Raw genomic sequence first — 23,332 nt, forward strand, 5'->3', positions numbered from 1 at the left:
ATTGTGAAAAAAATATTTTTGAATTACCATAACTTTCGAAATTGCATACAGAATTTGACGGAAATTTTTCTTAGAGGTCTTCATTCAATAGCCCTATGGGTTGAAAGAATAAAATTTGAAGCGAGCTTGATAATGACGTCATGAAAAATGATTGACATGATGACATTTTCTGCGGAATGCCATATGCAACGTTAAGTGAATGGGGTCTGTCATCTCTGATTGTCTTGTTGCATATGTTTTTTTGATTACTTTTTTCTTATAAATGTTCTCTTTTTTGGTTTTGTAACCACCACAACAACAAGGCAGCAAATCTAGTTCAAACTGACAGACACAAACCGAGAAGACAAAAATGGTTTTAAGCAGAAGAGTGCAGTTTTATTGAACATTTATAATCATGCTTGTTATTTCCTCCGACAATTATAAATGACAATTATGTACAATTTCTGTTTCACCCCAGTTTTGCCATCGCTTCATTGCGTCACGGCCTCAGTTTCAAGGGAACATATTTTCATAACCACACTGCGTCTGCTGGTGGTGCTGTAGGTCAACCCTGCGCCGGAAGGTGCGCTGACAGCGGGGGCAGCTGAGCGCCTGGTAACTGTTGTGCTTTCGGCTGTGGGTGATGAGGTTGGAGCTTTGGCTGAATGCTTTACCGCACACCTTGCACACGTGTGGTTTCTCACCTGGGGGGGGGGGGAACCAGAGGCGAAAAGAACGAACGAATGTTAGAAAAAAGAAAGAATGTTAAAAAAAGAAAAATGTTAACTTATTGACTGTTGTGGTGACTCACCTGTGTGTATGAAAGTGTGCTTCTTCATGTCTGACTTCTGGTGGAACCTCTTCCCGCAGTACTGGCAGGGGTAGGGCCGTGTGTCTGAGTGGATGAGGAGGTGTGTGGACAGGGTGGACGAGCGCTTGAACACCTTTCCGCACACCTTGCAGCCAAAGTTACGCTCCTGGACACACACAGAAACACACACACACACACACACAAGAACACGCACACATTCACGTAAGAACGGTGTTTCTTTCAGAGCTCACGACGTGTTTGTACTGACACTGATAAAGCGATTGCTCATATAAACATTCCTTACTGTGTACTGTACCTTAACTCTGCCATAGCTGCCGATTGCTGTGAAGCCGAAGGGCGTGTGGGGCATGTCTGCGGTCATGGGTGATGTTGTCAAGGGGACAGAGAGGATGTTGCAGAAATTTGCCTGCGCATCACCTGACAACAGGACTTCTGAAAGAGACTGGGGGAGACAGGGAGAGTGCAGAGTTAAATGAGAAGATTATTGAGAATGGTATCTATCTCTTCATCTACATGGTGTGTTTTTCAAAATGTCAAACAATTCCTTTAAAATAAAGAGCCAGACTAATATTGATTTGCCTGGCTGAACTGATTTTAGCCTAATTACATATTCCTGTATGTTGGAATCAATAAGCAGTAAGAAATTACAAAGTGGGCCATTTGAAATATAGTGACAATACAATATTTATATTTACTGGTTATATTTCCAGTTTTCAAAATTCTTTAATAAACACATTTAAGTGATCCTGATCAAAACTGCTATAACTTCTATTAAATCTGGACAAAGGGATTTTTAAAAATTGATAAGTTATTAAAATGTTTTTACTTTTTAATATTAAACCTGAAATGGAGGAAGAAAGAGAGTCTATTATGTTGAGATTGAAAAAAAAGTCAACATAATATGTAAAGATTCATCATTACAAATTACAAAATGTAAGCAATGTAAATAAATACTTGTAAATAAATTGTAACAATCACACATTTTCCTCCCCAGTGGTAGAAAGGTAGCCTATAGATTTTTTTTAACTTTTATTTCACTTTTTATTTTAGTTGACCACTCTTCTAACAAAAAAAAATCACAGTTGTATCAACCATAGATTTAGCTGATAAAGACCTCATAACCCACTGGGAACCTACCTTTTCACAGAGTGGGCATTGACTCACAGGGGATTTGAGGTCGGTGTGCGATGTGTGGTTGAGAAGCATGAAGACCAGTTTCTCCAGCTCCCTCTCCCTTTCAGTAGCCTGGTGTCTGTTCGACAACCATGGCGAGACGGGCAGATGAGCGTCTGTGTTCTCCACGGGGACACTTGCTAGAATGTGAAAGGGTTACGAGGATGGCAATGTCTTCAGTTTATAGAAAATGGGGAAAATGGGAGAAAAAAATTGCATCTTTGCATGGACTTTTGAGGTATTTAATGTTAAAAAAACAATGTATCCCTGATTTTTGAGTTGCACTCTTATTTATAAAACAGGTTTCTCAAATAACTCAAGGCCTCCTGTTCATCTACATCACCCCTTTAAGATTAGATAAACAACACTTTCAGGTGCGATCCGAAGAACGCGACTGTATCATTATTTCTAGTCCTGTGTCAGTTTCACTGTTACAAAAAATAAACGTTGTAAATGACGGGGTAATTGTTGGTTACCTGGAGTCCAAGGATCATGTGCGGTGGGACTGTTTAACTGGACTGCCATCTCGTCCAGTGGTGAGCTGGCCTCAGCAAGAAGGTCTGTGACCCCTAATGTGAGGGACACAGCATCCTTAGGACGGCCCCTGTCCTGTTCCTTCACATGCTGCCCAGGCTGTGCAGCCTCTTTTCGGCACTGGTCGTGTTGTCTGAAGGAGTCCTTACATGAGCTTAGTAGATGAGTCCTTTTACTTCTGACGAGGAACGACCGCGGCATGGCAGAAGGTCGACTTGCGAGGGGGTGATGGGAGACGAGGTGAAAATCCTCTAGATGATAAACCTGCAGGAGTCTGAAAAAAGTTGAGTCTTTCCTGTCGCCTCACACACCTGCGGGTACATATTCAGTTACAATGCCAAAGCTTGAGGTTTCCTTAGCAAATACTGCCTGCCACCTGCACTTGAGGGCTTCACTGAGGATAACCCTGCTTTGGTGTTGTCAGACAACTTCTCAACTGACACTGCTGTGCTGCTTTTTAAACTTCCATTCGAATTGCATGTATTCTTATCAAATATTAAATACATTTAATTATTTCATTATTTTAAAATTACCAAAATAAGCAAATCAATTAAGAATTTTCCGAATGCTGAATTTATTCATTTATTGTGATTTATTTATTTATTTATCAAGTAATTGCATAAAAATGCTTTGGTTTTAGCTGATTAACATTATTTCCGATCGTTAAGGAAAAGGAAAGCCTGATAGAACAAACTATGCAAGACCAGTCAAGAGAACTACGCAACATTTTCCCAAACTTGTTTCAGACTTTCATGGAGATTTTGTATGAGTCTCTATGATAGAGATCTTTCTAAAGAGATATCCTTCACAACCTGAAGTCGCACAGAAGACGCTGCACTGCAACATATATAAATTAAAACCACGATAATTAAACCGCGCTACCGTAACAGTGAGACTCCAGCTGCGTTGCTGATCTTACCTCTGTTATTGCGCAGCTGAACGTCGAGTGTGTCTCATGTCCTTGCGGCTGACAACGTCCTCTTTTCTCTTTCTCACACCCATCGACTGATGACATGACACAAGGAGATTTAATTTGATTTTTGAAAGGCTGCTGAGGATTGCGGGACTGTCTGGAGCTGCCTGAAAACATGACAGCATCCCGGTCAGTTTGGTCAACTGTACTCTTTAGGTTTGGGACCCAATGTGAATAATGGTGTCACTATACTAATGTCAAGATTAAACCTTGTTTACTCAGAGAGAAATTTGCGAAGGCTACTGGCGAATTCACTACTATAGTGACTGCTCATGTGGGTGGACTAAATACACTGAGCATCACTTGGAAATTCTGAATATTTCGCCATTATCATATGAGCGTGAAAGCTTGGCAGGAAGGCATATATGAATCTAGATTTGAGGGTAGTACCTTATATAAAAAAAATCCATAGACATGAGCCATAAATAAGCCCTTGATTAAACAAAATATTATCTATATTCTAACAAATCATTTATGTTATTCTAAAAGAATTGTTTTAAATGCGTTACATATTGAGCAATTGTTTACACATTATGAATCCATAGTTGATTTGTGTGATGAAAACATTTAAGACTGTAACTGCAAAAATTCAGGAACAAGCAAATTAGGAAATCTTCATAGATAATTCATGAATACATGAAAGGAGTTCAAATCTTCTATTTTTTAGTTTCAAGACTCCTGTTGGAAAAAATAATAAAAGGGACGAATGCAAACGACATTGTAAAGACTTGGTGAGTCATGGTACTTACAATGCAACATGCAAAGTTCCTCCTTCTCCTTCCCAACAAGATGTGTGGTGTCTGCCCCGTGAACGTCTTTATGAGAACACAGCAATAGCTGCAGCTATTAACTCTACAAGCCAGCACCTCTCAGCCTCACAAAAGAAGCAGCCAGCTTCAGTTTTCATCTTGTCTGCATGGTGTTTGACTTACCGTACTTGCGTCTACCAGAGGGCCAGAGATGCACAGAGGAATCGAACAACACCCAGCCACTAAATAATGCAGCATAGATGGGCCCCAAAAGACCAAAAAGTTCATGAAACCATTAAATCTTTGATCAAAAGAAAATAAAGTCAGACACCGTTACTACATTCTCATTTATTTCTCATTTATTTTCCTGTGTGAGAGAAGCCAATACGAAATTCCATTATACCTGAGTGTACTGACAATAAAGATCATTCTACTCCCTGATTTGCTGTACCCATGAAATAGAATACAATTGCTTCCGGGATCACTGTTAAAAGCTGTTTCCCGTTCATGTGAAAAAAAGTATTTTCTAAATACGAAGCTGTTGTCAAGTACTGTCACGTAGTGAGGTCTTAATCTGACCTCAGATTGAAATCAAATCATCAAGGCCCGCATATGAACCGAAACCCAAGCATCTCTCAATGTGGCAATATATATTTTGCAGACATCTCATTTGACTCCTGGTATGAGCAGCATAACATGGAGCTGTGTTCACCTTGATGTGCACGGAGTGAGGCATGCCAGAGCACTGTGGTTGATGTGGCAGGGGGCTCGCAACCTTTCCCCAGGGGCTGTGAGGGAGAGGAGACGAGAAGAGTGCAGGGGGCTGAGACGGGCTGGTGGGTTTGGTGGCTTTTGTTTTGCCTCATTTGTTCTTTTGGGGGTTCAGGGGCTTCTTGTTCCCCCAACGGTGACAGAGAACTGCCTTTCTAGGAACCTGAAAGTCGGGCAGGGGTGGGGAAGAATGTAACTGTTCATTTACTATGACTTTTTAAGTGTCTTTATTTTATAGTAATGGATATGGGTTACCTGAGGAGTTGAGAATATTCTTGAATTGATACTTAATACTCCCAATAATAATTTCTTTGCTTAAAATATATATTTGAAGAATTCCACAAAACAAAAATTCCAACCGAAGTGAAAGCTGTTTCCCACACGGTTTCTCTTCAGCATTTTTGGAAAAAAAGTTTGCGAAATCTAGCTTTTATATCAGTGGTGCCTTTAAATATCCTCAGAGTACTTAGTTGAAAATACTCTAGAGGCTTATATGTCTTAAAGGGGCACTCCCTTTACTATTCAACTTCAGAAGTTGCATGTCCTCTGCTGATGGAGCTTTCCAAAGTTTTTACCATCATCTCAAATAACCCTGATTATGTCATGGGTCAAGGTTTTCTCCATTTGTGCTTTCAGAGTAAAAGGATCTATCAATCTATCTATCTATCTATCTATCTATCCATCTATCTTTCATTCTTTCTTTACTGGGCTGTTGAGCTGCATTATGCGGCAGAGAAGTCCAAGTTTTTTGTGGAACTTTACCCATATTGGGGCACTATACGTCATGATATTTTGATCAACACTGCACTGATTTTTCCTTTTATTTTAATGTTTTTTTAATGTCTCCTGCAAGTCCCCCAACTTCATGAAAGTGAACTAATAAATCGCAGTAACACACTTGGGTTGAGCGGACGCTTGATGCAAGAATAAATTGGATGTAAGGCATAATAGCAAAATAATGCTTGATTTAAAGTGGCTGTCCGACACTAAACATCAGATAGACACGGTTAGCAACTTAGTGGGGAGCAAAGTTTTTACCACTTAAGAAATGGTAAAATCCCAGTGTAGTGTTTACAGGCCAGTTAATAAAACTCAATTTCAGTTCAGAGAGATAAATATGTTTTAACGACTGTGCAAGATTCTGCCCAAGTTTATCACATCACGGATATCTCGATGAAGAAGCATGTGGTCATGCATATACTGTATAAATAGATACAGACAGATTTACAGTAGACCACTACATGTCAAAGAAGCTCACTCAGTAGAACATTTTAAATCTAGATAGAAAAGCCTCTACTCATTAGTATAGCCGACCATAGTACATCATCACTTATTTTTTGAACTTATTTTTTTTATTTATGTTTTTTTTATTGTTTTATACTTACTGTTTTAATGCTGTTCAGTTGTCTTATTGTTGTCTGTTATTTTATGTGTTCCTTTCATTGTAAAGTGCTTTGAGACGTAATGGGTAATGGTGATTTTACACTTGAATATATATAGAATATATGAATATATTTTGATTGATTTTTGATTCATTGACCAATATTCCTTCAAATACCATTGAAATTGTACATGATAGATGTTGCATCAGAGCAAAAACAAAAAAGGACAAAGCGATAACTTTGCTGAGTCACAGTCCTTGCTCAAGTTTCACAGTCATGCAAATTACAACTGAATCACTCAAAATTAAATATACATATCTAGGTGGCATTTACTGACATTTGTATACCTGTAAAAGAGAACCTGATTATGAACATCTTTGTCTACTTTCTCAGTGTGTCTCGCGTGAACGTGGGTGTTTCACAGTAGGTGAGATATAACATCCTTACTTCAAAAGAATTGCCGTGAGTGATCACAGAATGAAAAATATAACATTATCAGGCAGCCTCGGGGTCAGGCCGTGGTGTCAGCTCTTAAGGTGTTTATCTGTGTCACTTCAGTGGCTGGCGGATGACAGTGGTTTCAGTTAGGGGACTTGACAAAATGAAGTGCAGTGCCACTTTCTCACGGCCAACAACTTCTCTTTCTTTCTGTCACCCTTTTCCCCCCTCCCACCCATTTTCTCTCACTTTGGTTGGCAAAAGAGCAAAGTTTACAGACAGTGCAGGACTTTCTTGTCTCGTCAGACGAGGGCAAGGGAGAGAAAAAAGTCTGAGAGCTTCATGACATATTTATGTTGATATTGGTTATGTACAGTTAGCACATCGAGACACTTTACCACGAATTCGATTTCACAATATAACAAAGGAGGAGCAGTGGTGACCGGGAAAAAAAGACTTGTTTTGCATGATGGATTAAGAATTTTAATTACTAAAATGTACTATTGCCATGGGAACTTTGGGTTGTACCTGCTTTCAATACCACAGGGTCATGTACAAAATAAAGCCACAACACCTCTCAACTATAGGCCCCTGCCTCCCACTGAACAGGAAGCAAGTGTTTTGCCGTCTGTGTCACAACTTATCGCATTATCCTACGCTTTTCAATCAATTTCTGTCAGATTCAAAGCATCACTGATTCAGCTTGAAACCAAACTGCAGAGCTTTCCGTCAAACTTACTGGAGAAAAGACTTCAGTTGTGGAACAAATTGCCTCTGCAGTGGTGCCTATATGGAAACATTCTCCATACAAATAAAACGATGACGGCGATATTGTCGGTGGTAATGATGGGCATCCCCACTCCCACACATGCAGCCGACTCTCTGAGTTTTGCATCACTTCGAGAATGCAGGGTTACAGAAAGGTAAGGGGTGTGAGAACTACAAAATGAAATGGTACCCAAGACAGCCACTGCCTACATTGGCAACATTTGTGTTGGTGTACGTAGTGAGAGCCTAAATGTATCAGAACAACCCTGAATAGTAAATAACTGTAAGATCCTATGCAATTATTTACCCTTATGTCAAGCAAATAGTAAATGGACTGTATTTATTTAGAACTTTTCTAGTCATATCGACTTCTCAAAGCACTTAATATTTTTGTGTGTCTCATTTCATGTCTTGTTTCGCGTAAATCAGAAGCAGTAACATAGTGTGTGTGTGTGTGTGTGTGTGTGTGTGTGTGTGTGTGTGTGTGTGTGTGTGTGTGTGTGTGTGTGTGTGTGTGCGCGTGTTGTGTCTCAACTGTTCGTACAGATCTTATAAATTTGACGCGCTCAGGTCTGTAGCAAACTGTGATGTTCTTCACGACATAGACGTATGAATCCTGTCACTTAACACAACCCCACCCAAAACACTGCTGCCACAATGGGCGCTTGGGTTCACGCGCGCGTGTTTGTTGCAGATGAAAAGGTGTGAAGTCGTAGGAACTTTTCACAGCAGAACCTTGAAACCGAGGGGGGGAGAAAGGGTATCGGCTACTGGTTGTGTCGGGCGGGCCACACCGCAGCGCGCTCTCTAATTTTAAAGCTATATTTCCCTGAAAGGCTTTTCAACAAAACACAATTACTTTCTCTCACATCATTGAACCAGAATGACCCTCCTGAAAATCAAACTTGTAACGAGAAAAGAAACCAATCACAATCACATTGTTATTTTATGTTTTTTTTACCCGTGTTACAGTTGACTTGCGACATGATGTAATAAAGCATTTAGTTTCAAGGAGTAATTAGACATTCACTTTCTTATATGCTGCATGGAAATATTGATACCACTCTCCTCTTTTATGTCCCAGAAGCCAGTTAGCTTAGCTTAGCACAAAGCCAAGCTCTTGTGGCTCTTGGGATGACAATATGCTCTGTATCTGCTGGACGTGGAAACAGGCCATAACAACTAATGGCTCAGACGAACAAATGACTATCACAACATGCAGTCGCACCTGTCCCCTGCTGGCTGCTTTTCCCACTCGACGTAAAAAAAACGTGTCCTCCATCCCCAGCTGCCATGTTTGCGAGTTGGAAAATATACCGGGGGGTCCACCCCCTTCAACTAAGTAGGCATAATGGGGACCGTTGAGGGTGAGAAGTGGCCACCCTTTAACACTTTTCGACCCTTTTGAGCGCACCATCCCATCCGCCATCTTTTTAGACAACGTCAGCCGATCCGTCCATCAGTTTGTTCTAGACTGCAGTATCTAACCGACCGTTGAATGGATTGTTTTCCGAAACTTAATAAAAGACATTGGACCCCAGATTTATTTGGTGACCTTTCCTCTGGCGATACCATGAGGTTTTGTGTGCAAGGATTTTCAGTGAATTTGGCTTAGTTTAATGTGTTTAATGTGTCCATTACTTTGGTTTGTGACCAAATGTCTTATAAATAATGCTCTATCAGGACACGTTCCATGTGAATGATTGCGTGCACACATTCTTCCAGATGCATGGAAAGATCTGTGTCAAGGCTGTAGAACTGCTTCACAACAGATTGAAATGCAGCCACAGTCTGCCTGTGCAACCCTGCACTGGGATTCTTCATGCTGAGGATTGCGCAGGTGACCTCTGCTACTGTTTTAGGTTTTAACATGTTCGTTTTTTTAAAACACAGTAATCCAGGCACAGTGTACAGTGTGTGATGACCCCCTACCCTTTTGCTCTTATCCTGTGGCTGCATTCCGGTTATCAGGTGGGCGTGGCAGTGCTCGTCTGTGCCAAATGGTGACCCCTGACGTCGGGGTTCCCAGTGGGCACAAGTGTGCAGTCTCCCTGTCAGCTTCACAGTGAGCAGCTGCTGACTTTGGTCTTGTCGTTTAAGTTTGTGTAATGAATTCCAATTTCATTGTTTAAATCTTGTGTTGGTGGTTTTGTCACGGCCATTGTCCGTGTCCCAGTTGCACCTTCACTCGTTATCAGGAGAGTTTTCTGTGGCAGCAATAAACGCCCGTCTCACTCACATGTACCCCTTGGCACAGATGCTGCAACTACCACACTTTGCACTCACACTACTGCACAGCATACACAATGAATACACACACCAGCTGTGTAGTGTAGATCACATTGTGGTTCACTGTCAGTTTGCGTCTTTGATTCTGCACGACACAGATACAAAAGAAACCACTCACTGACTTACACATGACCCACACGTGCACACGTGTGAGAGGGTTAAACACGCATATGCACTCTCAAATGTTACATTACACTGTTCGACGGTGACACGAGCGCATGCGGTGGGCTGCTTGTTGAGTCAAATACTGCTGTTAAACTCGCAGCACTTTAACTTTGAGCACTCCCTGCTGGATATTGCTGGATGTGGTGTTGTCGTTTTAGTTTTGTAGGGAACCCAATAGTCACGTATGGGACAGAAGTGAAGGCAGTGGGACCAAAACTAAATTTAACAGAAGAGACCTATGATCAGGTTTATTACGCGGGAAAACTGTTAAGGTTTCCAATTACCTTAACATAAAATAAGACAATTTCAGTAAGTACATAAATGGTGGAAAGTAACAAAGTACATCTGGTGAGTATTATTACATTAATACCCAAGCAGAATATAAAAATAAGATATAATGATCTCCACCTCAGCGGCACCATTTAAATTCTGAAAACGACCGTTCTGCATAGTAAGTACATATATTTCATACTGTGAGAACATTTTCCAATATTTTTCTTGTGATTGTTATATAATTCTAATAATCAGAGTAATTCGGTTATGAAGGAGTTAAAGAGTATAGGCGTGACTTCGGTGGGTCTTGAATGGGCCTCCAAGTGTTGAATTAGATTTTTCAGTCACACATCCCCCATTGCCATGGTAACCCTTTCGAAACGCTGAGTGCCGGCCAGCCAAGGAGGAGTTTTGTTGTAAGTTTCAGGAGTTTTTCTCAGCACAACCGGACAGTACCGGAATCAAGTTTCTGCGAGGAGGCTGTGAGCTGATCAGAAGAGGGGGAGAAAAGTCAGACAGCAAGTTCTCTCCCCAAGGTAGGTAAAAAATTCATCTTGGTTGTAATAAAAAAATGAAAACTTTCTCAGAATATAGCGTGTGCATTGGACCTCAATGTTAATAGGAAGAAGATGTTTGAGAAAATCTTTCAAAGGGATTTGTACTGGGTACATCGTATTCTGTAACCGGATCAGGATCTTCCTGGATCAGGCCTTGGTAACATACTGTTGTTCAATTGCTATTAACACATATTTTTGATAGCTGGTATTACACCCCATAATATTTAGAGAAATTCAAATAATTGCTCTTGCAGGAACTGGTGGCCAGTAGTTTGATGATCCGCCTGTAGAGCCATAACACGATACACCTGCCAATATCAGACTCATCTCTGTACATCACCACATCAGTTTATGTGCATGACTTCATCTCTTACAGTCGTCCTTGGAGGACCCAGAGGTCACCATGTTTTCCCTGTCAGAGCTGGCGCCTATCAACCAGCATCAGAGCAGGTCTAAATTGTTGAAGCCCTGGTGGGAGGTCTTCATGGACTATCTGGTGGTCCTGATGCTGATGACGTCTGTCTTGGCGTGCACTGAGCAGCTGTCCCGGGATCGAGTGGTCTGCATTCCCTTGGATCCATTTGTAACCGCGAATACCAGCGATCACGGTTCCTCACCCAGCGGCGATGTGGCCCCGACGACTCCATCGTCAAAGCACATTCCGCAACACAGCAGCCCACATCTTCACTCTGCACCCCGGGGTCGACGGACTCATCTGGTCTACCAGCAGTACGTTTACATTAGCCAGGTACTGTAACACTCACCTGACCTGCCATTGCAACTGAATATTGTCTGTGCGGTCACTTTAAAGTGACTGTTATCAATGTTTTCACAGCGTACTCCCTTGGCTCTCTTGCATGCCCCTGCTCCCAAATCACATGTCCAAGATGACTAGAGTGTCTCTGCAACTATAAGGTCTATAAGCTTGGTATCTGATATATAAAAGATACGCTTGTGAGATTTCTGGAGAGGTGTAGATGTTAGCGGGTCAGGGTTAATGGGAACACAACATGAATGGAAGATTTAATGTCCGTCTAAAGGAAAAGAAAATGTACACTTTTAGAGTAAAAATCCCCTACTGGTGTTTATCTCTCCGATAAACACTCTTTGTATTGCGCTCAATGACGTCTGAACTGCCAGTGACACAACATAAGACACAAAGGGATGGATCACACGACCACTTGCATGCGAAAGGAGTCTCAAGGAATAACCACCTGACTCTGCGGTTTCCCTCAGCCCTGCGGTGCTTTGCAGCAAGTGTCTTTTCATCCTTTTGGTTGTCTGGTCCGCAATTGTACTGTTTTGGTTCGCTCACAGATCTAAAGAAGCCATTTCAGGCCGCAGAAGGCAGCTTTTTTTTAAAGTGCCAAAAACCCCTGTACACTCCCTTCCCTGAATTAAATGGCCGACTGTTAGAGTTGACAGCTCGTGGAGTATTTCACAGATGAAGAAACAGATACTTCCCTCAGGAGGAGGTAGAAACCTTAAGCAGACCTTAAAAAAGGTGCTTATTGGACTTAAATACATCAGGTGAACCCCAAGTGAGTGCCAATGTTCATACTTGCGACATATATAAATTATGAACTGTTTGCTTACATGTAGGTTAATGGGTTAAAAGGTCACTGTTGTGTTCAGTTTATTGTTCATGCTGCCTTCAGAGGGCCAAAACATCAATTATAATTATTGCATGTCTGTCTGTCTGTCTGTCTGTCTGTCTAGGTGTGCTACCATGAGGCTTTGCCGTTGTGCTCCCGCTTCTTTCCCTACATCGCCTTGCTGCAGTCCCTGGTGCTGGTAGCCAGCGGCTCCTTCTGGCTCCACTTCCCCCACACCTCTGCCCGCATAGAGCACTTCCTGGCCATCTTGGCAAAGTGCTGCGAGTCGCCCTGGACATCTCAAGCCCTGTCCCGTGCCGCACAGCAGGAGAACATCCAAGAGAGGGAGGCGGAGCGACGGCCCCCCCAATCTCCTGCCTTTCCACCTTCTCCCCCGGTGGCCCGCGCAAGACGTCCGAGCGCAGACTCGGGCACAGACAGCCCACTTTTGAAGAGGTCGGACAGCGTGTCCTCGGCCATCCCTCCCTCCCCGTGCCCCTCCACCCTCTCCTGTGACTCCACCATGTCGTCCGTATCCATCGGGTCCCGGGTGCACTCTCCTGGTTCCAAGCCATCGGTTGTGGTTGACAATCCCAGGCAGGTAATCAGTCTGGATAAAAGTGACGGGGAACAGGCCAGGGCGCTGTTCGAGAGGGTCAGGAAATTTCGATCCCACTGTGAAAGCTCAGCTGTCATCTACAAGGTGAGAGATCCTCCAGTGTAGATGATACATACTGCATATCATATCTTCTACGTGTTACCTTAATCTTTCCTTTTGTTTCATCTATTCAGGTCTACTTGGCTCAGACGATATTCAAATTGCTGATGGTGTCTCTCATCTTGAGTTACACCATCCCTCTTCTCGGCAGCTTATCCTTCACGCACACGTGTCACCCCGAGGAGCACGCCCTGGTGGGCTACGCCACCTTTGAGTGCATCCACGTGCTCTCCTCGCTTCTGCGCAAACTGCTGGTGGCCTACCTGACCCTGCTGGGGCTGTACGGCCTGCTCAACGTTTACACCCTCAGCTGGATTTTACACAGGTGTGTGCAGTGTACAGGGATAAAAGTGTCAATGCTGTACCAATACCTTTATAAAAAATGTTGGATAAAAACCTTTACATTTTCGAGTTGGGTTCCAGTATACCCACAGCTTTACTGCTTTGATTTACTCTCACTGCTCATATCAGCCTTATTTTTAACAGCAAGCCACTGTTTTCCACACAACCCTAACCCAACTACCCATTATACGTTTTGAGCATGACAGAGCAGGCAGACTTAATGAGTGACTTGCTGGCTGCCGGAGGTCGATATTTCCCTGACGGAGTTGGTCGCGACCAAAACAAAGATATTAAAGAGAGTGTATATTGGACTCAAAGAGGTCTAGGAGGACTCCAAATAATTGCTGATGTTGCTCCACGTCTGTTGGATCGGCAAGTACTACCTGTTCGCCATCATGTTGGGCAATCAAATTTTAAAAGTAAGTTGAGAGTATGTCACCGTTGTGTTTACAGCTTGTTGCACTGCCTCCAAGTTGCAAAAATCAACGAAGGCTGATGTAATTATTATCGCAGAATCATACCAATGTGTCTCACATTCTCTAACACTAGTAAAGTTTGATTTCATTAGTTTCAGACTGAAACCATTCAACCCCACTACTTCTCATGTGGTGTATTACCAGTTTCAAATTCTTACACAGTAAGTGAGGGAGGGGCTGCCCATTCACAGCCACTGTATGGTTGGATAGCCCAATGGATGAATCTGTAGCATTGCTTGAACAAAAAGAACTTGTAAAATGGTTAATTCATATTTTCAGGGGGACTACAAAAGCTTTGATTGTTCAAAGTGCCTTTGAACAGAATAATACTCGAGCATACCAGAGGACTGTTAATAGGATTAGAGTTTAATACTGTGTTTTGTGCTACAGTTTGTTCAGTGTGATATATTCCTCATGTTGTTTTTTTGTGTGCCTTTGTTTGTAGCTCTTTACGACAGTATTCCTTCCTCTCACTGAAGGAGTTGTGCTCCCTGAGAGACGTCCCAGACCTGAGAAATGACCTGGCCTTTCTGTTACACATGCTAGACCAGTACGACCCCTTGCTGGCCCAGCGTCTGTCCGTGTTTTTGTCACCGGTCAGTGAGAGTCGGCTGCTGGAGGAAAGCTTGGAGAGGCGCTGGGGGGAGGAGAAGCTGCGCGCCATGACCAGTGTGGACGCGGAGGGCTGCTCCAGACTGCAGCTGGTGGCCCTGCCTCACCTTCCTCCAGCCCTCTTCACCCTCAGCCAGCTTCAGGTTCTCAAACTGGAGCTCATCAAAGATGCCAGGTTTGCTGCACAGGTAGCCAACATGACCTCACTCAGGTGAGTTGTGCAGTGGTGTTGTCATCATGCTTCAAACATTTTAGAAAATGCACTGCAAATCAAAGGTTATTTCCTAAGCCTTGTTTTTATATGTAATGTATACAGGACATGCATAATTGCATTATTCATTTACTTGTATTCGTTATTCCTACAACAGAGAGCTCCACCTTTACCACTGCAGAGCAGCAGTGGAACCCAGTGCACTTGGAGTCCTCCAGGAACGCCTTGAGGTCTTCCACCTCACCTTCACTCAGGCATCAGAGATCCCCAGCTGGGTCCTGTCGCTCCGCAGCCTGCACGAGCTCCACCTCTCTGGTCGCCTGTGCAGCGAAGGCGGGGTGGGCCGCAGCTGGGCACTCGGCAGCCTCCGCCAACTGCGTCACCTCCGCGTACTGGTGATTCGAGGCACGTTACAGCGGATCCCCGGAGAGGTGTCTGAGGTGGCGGGCAGCTTGGTGAGGCTGGAGATCTACAATGAGGGCACCAGGCTGCTTGTGCTGACGGGACTGAAGCGATTGGGCGACCTGACGGAGCTGCTGCTGCAGGACTGCCAGCTCGAGCGTTTGCCCTCTGCACTTCTGGCTCTGACCAAGCTGCGGACCCTTGACCTGCAGCATAATAACCTGAGAACTCTGGAGGAGCTGCTTAGTCTGGCTCATCTGCGGCATCTTTCTTGCCTCAGACTCGCCTATAATCGCGTTCTGGTGCTGCCAGCTAGTGTTGGTGTGCTCCGAGGCCTAGAGCTCCTAGATCTGTCCAACAACCAGCTCCAGAGCCTTCCCCCAGCGCTCTTCACTCTTCGCCGCCTTCGTAGGCTCCTGCTGGCTGGCAACCTGATCGAGGACCTGCCTGCCGAGATAAAGGCACTGCAGCTGCTTACAGAGATCGACCTCAGTGGGAACAGGCTTGAAAACCTGCCCCCTGTGCTGTTCAGTGGTTGTCTGGAGCTGCGCATCCTAAATGTGGCTCACAACTCTCTAAGTTCATTACCTAGGGGAATTGCAGCTTTGAGTGAGTTGTGCAGGTTGGACTTGCGCAGTAACAGTCTGGAGGAACTGCCTGCTGAACTGGGCTGTTGCACAAGATTGCATAGAGTTGGCCTTCTGGTGGAAGACTGGTTGTTCCTTTCTTTGCCTCCCCATGTCAGGGACTTCCTGGGCCGATCTCGCCCCACCTCTGATGCATACTCAGAGGGCCATTCCCGGCCAGAGTCTGACAGTTTCCCATACTTCTCTCCGACACAGTGGAGCTTCTCTTCTGCTCTGGAATCTCAGATTTAAGACTAATGACTATCCCAATATTCACAATATTCTTGCAAGCATCTTTGCGCACTGATATGTTTTATATTTTTTATGGGGTTTAAATTTGCCATGCTTTTGTGTACATTTGTCGGGCAATCTGTTAGGATGTCGTTTTCCTGTTGGTCCTTCTGATATGGTGCTTGAATACAACAATCTTGTTGTATGTACAACTCAGCATAGATAGCACATATTCTGAACAATAAACACTATCATTTCTGTTGATGTGTTTGTTTCTGATTTCTTACCCTTGAAAACTTTATCGTGAACATACTCACCAGAATTGTTTATTTGCTGTAAAGTCTGACCTGATGCTAATGTGACCATTTCCAACAGGTAATACAAGTTCACCAAACACACCAAAAAAATATCAATACACTGTCCCTGATGTTTTGTATAATGACTGAATGTCTACATACTGGTGGTGATTTCACAAATATCAGCTGTCTTTTAGTGACAAATTAAATGTTATGATGCAACTCCTAGCTGTGACCACTCGAGGGCAGTAAACACCCATGATTCTAAATACACTCAGGTCAGAAGTTAACTAGCATCAAGGCAGACATACTGCTATAGAAGATCATCATACTACACGAAGACTTTTGATAGAAACATTAAAAATATTGTAATATTTGTAAATTACTACCAGAGACAAAGACATAAATTAATATCAAATAGATCAAGAAAATAATAAATACAATAGAATGGCTTAAATAATTTATTCAATAATCTTTTAGAAATAATGATATATACATATATATATTCACACACACACAACAGTAATTAATAAGATAAAGGAAGATACGTAGATGCTATATTATTGCTATGTGTACAGCGAATCACAGTCATAATTGCATAGTTGTATGAATAATATTGTTGACAGTGAGTTTTACCAGTAACATCCATGATTCCTACAGATCCGACTCATTTCCCTCACTAACCCAAGTACGAAAAATACAGGTCCCAGATCTTATTACATATTTTTTTTGTACTTGAGATGATGAGAAAACTGATATTGGAAAAAAAATTGTAAAGTTTGCAGCATTAAAAGGAGGCCACAAAGCTCAATTTGTTTATTTGATTGGACACAGTAAATTTAAATACAAATTTCTTTTTTATTTGCACTTCAAAAATTCAAATCATGCATTTTATGATCATATTTAATTATTCATGAATATATATTTTTTTTTCAGTGTCCCTCGCGAGTTCCCATACAGTCGTTCAGCTCGGTGTCCCGCTTTTTTATACTGCAGTGGACTGCGGAACACTTTTGGTCCAATCCCCGAATGCGTTTGCAAGTGGTCATCCGACTCCACCAATGATGTTGACGCTCTTCGCCGGAGGCGGGACTTCCGGCTGCCCGTATAAACGAACTGAGGCCTCCCCATGCGGTTTTGATCTGAAGGTGGACTTGCAGCTAACGCAGTAAAAGGTAAGAGCGCAATATCGGTTTTATTGTCTCATCCAGAGAGTTTTAAAACGTCTCACGTCGTCGCAGAAACGCCAATTGAGTTTCATTTTGCTGAAGCAAACAACGTAAGAACCCTCAAATGAAATGGGTCCTTTCATTGTTTGCTTGAGGGTTCCGCTGAGCTGGCTAGCGTTATATAGCTTAGCATTCGATAGCTTAGCCAAGCTACCAATCTCCTTCGTATTTATCACTCATCATTAATCATGTGGCCTTCTCACGTTCCTCATAACGTATTCTTGACAAATGCACGTATGACTCGTGTAAATATGTTTCGCATAAATTAGCAGGGCAGCTGGAGTACATGTTACCGTGTAGCACATTAGCGCGCCGCGATAGCAGTGGTTATGCAACACAATAGCTTTCCGATGTAGCAAACGGCGTAGATGCTAACCGGCTACGGTTAGGCTACATTCGACTAGGTCTGTGTGTTGTAGAGGAGTCGGTCATTACACAGAACACAAACTGTTATTTTCACTCATCCGAATGTGTGCTCCGTCTACTTTTGCTGCATTATTTCGCACATATCACCGACGGCACGATCTGTAACGGGCTAGCAGGGGCGCACACAATGCGGATTTCAGAGCTTGGTTATGTTAGTAGGCCCATGGCAGTTTATACTCAACCAATTCCATCTTGTGAGAATGTAGACCTCTACAGCATTCCGCCTTTTGCCCGATCACGCTGTATTGATGTTAGAAAAGCGTGGTGGAGCCTGGCTCTAAGAATAGCAAACAACAGGTGGGCTTCGATAGCCCCCTTTAGCGGGGATCACAGCCGTGGTAGATCACAGCAACAGGGACGACGTAAAAACCCAGACTTTGTTTTCCTTGTTGCAGACATAATGGCAGAGAACGACGTTGACAACGAGCTGCTCGACTACGAGGAGGACGAGGAGCCACAAGGGGCCCCCGAGAGCGCAGCGCCCGCCGGCAAGAAGGAGGTGAAGGGCTCCTACGTCTCCATCCACAGCTCCGGCTTCAGGGATTTCCTGCTCAAACCAGAGCTGCTCCGCGCCATCATCGACTGTGGTTTTGAGCATCCGTCTGAAGGTGAGGGGCATTTGGCGTCTCTTTGTGTACCCCAAGTGTGGTCAACCCCAGTTGTCCCTCTGGGGGTATTGGGACGGTGCTCTCTGGATCTCATCGGGGGCTTTGTGTACATGAGGACTTGTGCTGACATGGTACAAAGAACAAGTTGGTGTACATGTTACATCTGAAGTCGGCTGCATTAATAATGTTGCACCCGGACTGGCTTTTCTGGTGTATCAAATGCTAATTGTGAGGAAACTATCAGGATTGTTTTTGTCCTGTGGTGCTGTCGCAACCGATCAGTCTGTGAATTATTTTCTCGATTAATCCATTAGTTGTGTGGTCGCAAAACTCCAAGATGATGTTTTGTTTTGTCTGCAAACCAAAGATATTCAGTTTACTGTCACAGGGGGGCAAAGAAACCAGAACATGTTTATTTAAAAAAAGCAGAAATCAGAGAATTTTGACCTTCCCCCTCATTAAAACTACTTTATCAAAATATTTTTTACTATAGATTAATTTAGTGATCAATTAACTGCTGCAGCTCTATTGTTCTGCATAATAGCAATTTGTATTATATAAACACAACTGCTGCTACAATTACGTGAGTGTGTTTGCTCAAATCTTTTGTGTATTCTTTTCCCCCGTCTTACAGTGCAGCACGAATGCATCCCACAAGCCATCCTGGGCATGGACATCCTGTGCCAAGCCAAGTCTGGTATGGGCAAGACGGCCGTGTTTGTGCTGGCCACGCTGCAACAGATTGAACCCGTTGATGGGCAGGTTAGTATGTGTGTTCAACACACGGCGTCTGTTTGGTCAATTAAATTAGAAAGGACAATGCGATCCACATGCAGTTGTTTGTGCATGCAATCCCTATCGTTTGATTTAAATTATTGATGGAAAGCGAACAAAAGTTAAATTGGACATGGTGGGTAATTAACCACATTTTAACTGTTCTTTAATAACAGTTTGATCTCATTGTGTGGAGTGCTTGCTTTTCCTAATCTTTGTGTCGAGACGTCAAACAATAGACTAAACAAAAAATGTGAGAATTGCTTTTATTGATAGAATACTATTGCACATTATAAAATTGGTTATAGAGACCTTGTGCTTTTAAATCTTTTTTTAAAAAGCAGAGGATTTTTAAAAATGAAATGTTTGCGTTTCCGTGAATCGCGTGAAAACCCTTTGCTTAACAAAAATGAGTCAGTGTGTTAAGTTGCCAATAAACATTGTTTCTATTTGTTTGTTCCTCAGGTGTCTGTATTAGTCATGTGCCACACCCGAGAGTTGGCCTTCCAGATCAGCAAAGAGTATGAGCGTTTCTCCAAGTACATGCCCACGGTAAAGGCGGCTGTGTTTTTTGGCGGCCTGGCCATGAAGAAGGATGAGGACGTGCTGAAGAAGAACTGCCCTCACATTGTTGTTGGAACACCGGGCCGCATCCTCGCTCTCATCCGCGCAAAGAGCCTCAGTCTGAAAAACGTGAAGCATTTCGTCCTTGATGAGTGTGACAAAATGCTGGAGCAGTTAGGTGTGTTGTTTAGTCTTTTCCCTCTGATTTTTGCTTAAATGTATTTGTAAAGTCAGTATTTAATCCAAATCACGTCTGCATTCATTTGAATGTCTCCGATCTTTTTGCATGTCAGACATGAGGCGCGACGTACAGGAAATCTTCAAGATTACACCCCACGAGAAGCAGGTCATGATGTTCAGCGCCACCCTGAGCAAGGATATCCGACCAGTATGCCGCAAGTTCATGCAGGACGTGAGTGAATGACAAAAGGATTGTTTGTTGCCTAAGCATCCCCATCTCGCAGTTTTATCACAATGCCAACTGCTCTGCAAACTTCAGTACATTTTAGATGTCACATTTTGATATTTAGCATTTATAATGACTGGACCTCTGCTGTCTCCTGTACAGCCCATGGAAGTTTTTGTGGACGATGAGACCAAACTTACACTCCATGGCCTGCAACAGTACTACTGCAAGCTGAAGGACAGTGAGAAGAATCGCAAGCTCTTTGACCTCCTTGACGTGTTGGAGTTCAACCAGGTAAACGCAAGGAGCCTCATCATTTTGCCCAACTCTCCCAGTTGGTTCAATGAAGCATGTTTTCAATGTTTTTTTAATTTCACAAATTATATTGGCAGTGTTTCCAGTAGTAGAAAGTCAAGTGTTATGCCAATTGTCTGTTTAGGGTAGTTGCTTTCCTTAAAAAAAGAAGTGTTGTATGTAGTTCACATAATGTTGCTGTTGCCCAACAATTTTTTGTGGAGACTTCAGGCAGTGACTAGCTGATTGTGTGGCTATAAGCCGAACGTAGAACTCCAGAGAGAATCCCTTTATTTCTTGTCTTTATGCTAATCGAAGAAATCTTACAACTGGTTATAATTTCATATGTAAGCATAGTGATATTTTTCCTTTAACTCCGCAGCAGAATTAATACTCATATTTTCTAAAATGTCAAACTAATCTTTTCAAGCCGAATTCTACTGTAGTTTAAAAAACAAATTCCCAGTTGCTGGCCTGTGCAGTCTGAGCAGCTTTACTCTAATGCCTCTGCTTTGCCTCTAGGTGGTGATCTTTGTCAAGTCAGTGCAGCGGTGCATCGCGCTCTCCCAGCTCCTGGTGGAACAAAATTTCCCTGCCATTGCCATCCACAGGGGAATGGCTCAGGAGGAGAGGTGAGAGACAGACACACACACACACACACACACACACCACACACACACACACACACACACACACACACACACACACACACACACACACACACACACACACACACACACACACACACACACACACACACACACACACACACACACACACACACACACACACACACTCTTGAATACACTCATAAACATATGTCCCATAGCGCCCTGTTTGCCAAGTATGTTTATGGAGCACGGGGCTTCATTGGTAAACCCGACACATTACCTTCAGGGGGGATACGGTTCAGTACTGCCTACAGCAGCTGTGTTGATAATCCTCTCTCTGGCTCTCTCTCCCCTCACAGGCTGTCTCGCTATCAGCAGTTCAAGGACTTCCAGAGGCGGATCTTGGTGGCAACTAATCTGTTTGGCCGAGGGATGGACATCGAGCGGGTCAATATCGTCTTCAACTACGACATGCCGGAGGATTCTGACACCTATTTGCACAGGGTGAGAAATGCAAAGGGGAATGGCTGTACTCAGTCAGTGCAGCGTTAAGAGATGTTTTCCGGTACCTAAGTATTGTGCCACAACCACTGCACAATTCCTACAGTGTCATGTGTTAAATGTGTGTTCCGTGTTCATCTCTCCACACCCGTCAGGTTGCCCGTGCTGGTAGGTTTGGAACCAAAGGCCTGGCTATAACCTTTGTGTCTGACGAGACCGATGCCAAGACTCTGAACGACGTGCAGGACCGCTTTGAGGTCAACGTGGCAGAGCTGCCAGACGAGATCGACATCTCCTCTTACAGTAAGTTTTTTTTCTTCTTTTTTTTCCATTTCCAAATGGCTGCTGAAATGCAGTGATGCTCCATGTCCTCATTGGAGTTGACCCGATTGAGCCCAAGGAATGGCCGCGATTTGCGGATTAAACGATTTCAAAGCCCCACCGATAATCAGCTGGTCGAATCAGAGTTAGTACTTTTGGCAACTAGAGACAGCAGTTGTTGCCGTCACGTAACTGTGGGGCTCTCATCGAATCCCTTACATGTCTAACCTGTTGGTAAAACGTTGCTATGCTCAGCTGTTGCTCTGGTCCTTTACATTGCTCAGCTAATGTCTCTCCTCTGTTCCTCTTTAGTCGAGCAGTCCAGATGAGTCCCCCAGCCGAGCAGACGTCGTCTCTTCGTGGATCTTTGAGTCTTGTATTTGGAATTAGACATACTTCACTGTTGATTTGAAAGCTCTGTAGGTTCCCTGTGTTCACCAAACATTTATTTTTATTGTCAATTTTGGGAAAGGGGGTGGGGGGGGATGTGTGTGGGCAATTTTTAATTTGTCTTTTATTGTTTGTTTTATGCTCAATGGAATTAAAACTTTTTATAAAATGCCATTTTTACTATTGTGGTCTCTTTTGAGGCTATTCTTGTCTCTACCACATTTTCATTGATCTCAGTCCTGAGCAGAAATAAGTCCAGAGAGGCATTTCTCAAAACAAAATGGATTTTTAGCCCCTTTTTTAATGTTAAAACTAGTTGTTTAGGTGTCTCTTTCCCTCCCTCCCTATTGCAACAAAGTTGAGCTTTAGAAAGCAAACCTGTAATCATGTAGTGACAAATGATGACGACACGATTTTGGCTCATATGGCAGCTCTGTTTTGATTTCCAATTGAATGCCCCCAATAAAGTCAGTTTCAATACAAGCATGTCATTAGCACACTGTATAATCAAATAATCATTTATGTATCTGTTGTTATTTTGTTTTTAGGTATTAAAAAACACTTCACACACAACTACAATGACAAAATGTCATTAATTGTATGTATTCTTGTAAAAGCAGAAATCAATGTCACTAAAAGCTAGAGCCCGGCCAACAATTTGAGCCTTTAAATATGCATTTATGTTTACATCTTATGTAAAATAAATGTTATATGTTCTATTTGGTTGCATTTGTATTCTCAATTTATGATAGTTCATGGTTTAACTAAAACAAAAAGCCTGAATTACATGCCTTAGTCATACATTTTTGATAACGA

At 43.0% G+C, this 23,332-nt stretch overlaps 3 protein-coding genes across 4 annotated transcripts; 2 read left to right on the forward strand and 1 right to left on the reverse strand.

The window, feature by feature from the left end:
• Positions 1–350: 350 nt before the first annotated feature.
• Positions 351–4,527, reverse strand: LOC118288429 (zinc finger protein 250-like). The gene is made up of 8 exons (XM_047328330.1): positions 4,424–4,527; positions 4,241–4,306; positions 3,438–3,598; positions 2,461–2,782; positions 1,949–2,124; positions 1,107–1,253; positions 791–956; positions 351–683 (listed from the first exon to the last, which is right to left on the reverse strand). The coding sequence occupies exons 2-8, from the start codon at positions 4,248–4,250 to the stop codon at positions 493–495; spliced, it is 1,173 nt and encodes a 390-aa protein (XP_047184286.1). The 5' UTR covers positions 4,251–4,306; positions 4,424–4,527; the 3' UTR covers positions 351–492.
• On the forward strand, positions 4,439–16,360 carry si:ch211-106h11.1 (volume-regulated anion channel subunit LRRC8D). Of its 2 annotated transcripts, XM_035614509.2 has the most exons (6): positions 4,439–10,862; positions 11,260–11,631; positions 12,603–13,181; positions 13,271–13,521; positions 14,460–14,837; positions 14,995–16,360. In XM_035614509.2, exons 2-6 carry the CDS (start codon positions 11,287–11,289, stop codon positions 16,115–16,117), a joined length of 2,676 nt encoding a protein of 891 aa, XP_035470402.1. In that variant the 5' UTR covers positions 4,439–10,862; positions 11,260–11,286; the 3' UTR covers positions 16,118–16,360. The 2 variants fall into 2 exon arrangements, with proteins under 2 accessions (XP_035470402.1, XP_047184285.1); XM_047328329.1 differs by having other exon boundaries at positions 4,439–11,631.
• A 1,053-nt stretch (positions 16,361–17,413) lies between these two features.
• ddx39ab (DEAD (Asp-Glu-Ala-Asp) box polypeptide 39Ab) lies at positions 17,414–23,235 on the forward strand. The gene is made up of 10 exons (XM_035615536.2): positions 17,414–17,567; positions 18,443–18,655; positions 19,290–19,417; positions 19,895–20,171; positions 20,287–20,405; positions 20,562–20,693; positions 21,216–21,325; positions 21,664–21,808; positions 21,961–22,108; positions 22,439–23,235. The coding sequence occupies exons 2-10, from the start codon at positions 18,448–18,450 to the stop codon at positions 22,453–22,455; spliced, it is 1,284 nt and encodes a 427-aa protein (XP_035471429.1). The 5' UTR covers positions 17,414–17,567; positions 18,443–18,447; the 3' UTR covers positions 22,456–23,235.
• The last annotated feature ends 97 nt before the right edge of the window (positions 23,236–23,332 follow it).

The sequence above is a fragment of the Scophthalmus maximus genome, chromosome 17 (genome assembly GCF_022379125.1).
Source record: "Scophthalmus maximus strain ysfricsl-2021 chromosome 17, ASM2237912v1, whole genome shotgun sequence".
Lineage (NCBI taxonomy): Eukaryota > Metazoa > Chordata > Actinopteri > Pleuronectiformes > Scophthalmidae > Scophthalmus > Scophthalmus maximus.